Source organism: Mus pahari, chromosome 14 (genome assembly GCF_900095145.1).
Source record: "Mus pahari chromosome 14, PAHARI_EIJ_v1.1, whole genome shotgun sequence".
In the NCBI taxonomy this organism is placed as follows: Eukaryota; Metazoa; Chordata; class Mammalia; order Rodentia; family Muridae; genus Mus; species Mus pahari.
Window position 1 is genome coordinate 66,768,934 of NC_034603.1, and position 1,170 is coordinate 66,770,103.

A 1,170-nucleotide genomic window follows, 5' to 3' on the forward strand; every position below is an offset into this window, starting at 1 on the left:
TTCTTTCTTTCTTTCTTTCTTTCTTTCTTTCTTTCTTTCTTTCTTTCTTTCTTTCTTTCTTTCTTTCTTTCTTTCTTTCTTTCTGTCAAGGTCTTGCTCTAGCCTAGAAGTTGTCAAATGGGTCAGTCAGAAAGCTCCAGCAATCTACCTGTCTTAGTCTCTACCAGCCTTGGAATTACAAGTCCATAAGTCTGTGCCACCATGCCTGGCTGTTTTGTTTGTTTGTTTGTTTGTTTGTTGTTTTGTTTTGCCCATGGTTTCTAGGGATGGAACTCAGGTCTTTCTGCTTACAAGGGAAGCACTTCTGCCTGCACGGTTTCCTCAGCCCAACAGTAAACATATACAAGTGAAACATGCCTTTCAGTGTAAAATTCTCTTCAGTGACTATCCATAGAGAGGTATTTTTAGATGGTAACACTGTCGACAGCATTCAGAAAATGCCTACCTTTTCCTTGGCCAGCACAGCTTCCGGAGTCACTCAATACCACATTCCTGGATACTAAGTTTCTATAGTCACATCCACTGTGGGTAAGAAGAAAAAGAACATTTGCAATTGCCAAGGTGGGAGTAGCCCAGGGAGGCCCCAGGGTGCAGGTGCAGGTGCAGGTGTCTTCTGGTTGGGTGGTGTCTGTTACCCTATTACTTTATGGGTACATGTCTGCTCCCCCCTTCCCTCTTTGGTTACCTAAGGCCACCTCAAGCATCTCAGCGGCTTTTGCTCACCCCCCATCTCCGTTGAGCAGGCGGCGGTAGGTCTCAATCTCCTGCTCCAGGCGGGTCTTGATGTTCAGCAGGCATTCATACTCAGCACTCTGGCACTGGGTCTCGCCCCGGATCTGGCTGAGCTGCTCCTCCAGGCTGCTAATCTGTGCCTGGATTCCAGACAGCTGAGCTACATAGCCAGCTTCTGTGTCAGCCAGGGTTCCCTCCAGAGAGCATTTCTGAGACAGAGAGACAATGAAAATTCATGTTGAAGAGAAGTCAGAGGATGATGTGGAAACCCCTCCCGTCTTACATGAGAAGGTGTGGAGGTGTATGCTTTCATCTACAATGAGCATAACCTATGTTGTCTTGCTTTGGCTTCTTTTACTTTTACTGGCTTGACTCAAATGAAATCAGGGAGAGAGAGAGAGAGAGAGAGAGAGAGAGAGAGAGAGAGAGAGAGAGAGA

At 46.6% G+C, this 1,170-nt stretch overlaps 1 protein-coding gene across 1 annotated transcript in view; it reads right to left on the bottom strand.

Moving 5' to 3' along the window:
• Positions 1 to 1,170, bottom strand: part of Krt24 (keratin 24) — a 5,535-nt gene that overhangs the window by 703 nt on the left and 3,662 nt on the right. Inside the window, exons 6-7 of the mRNA XM_021212410.2 lie at positions 724 to 941; positions 446 to 522 (exon numbers count right to left, since the gene is read on the bottom strand). Of these exons, the coding sequence (XP_021068069.1) occupies positions 446 to 522; positions 724 to 941 (295 nt within the window). The remainder of the gene's footprint in view (positions 1 to 445; positions 523 to 723; positions 942 to 1,170) is intronic.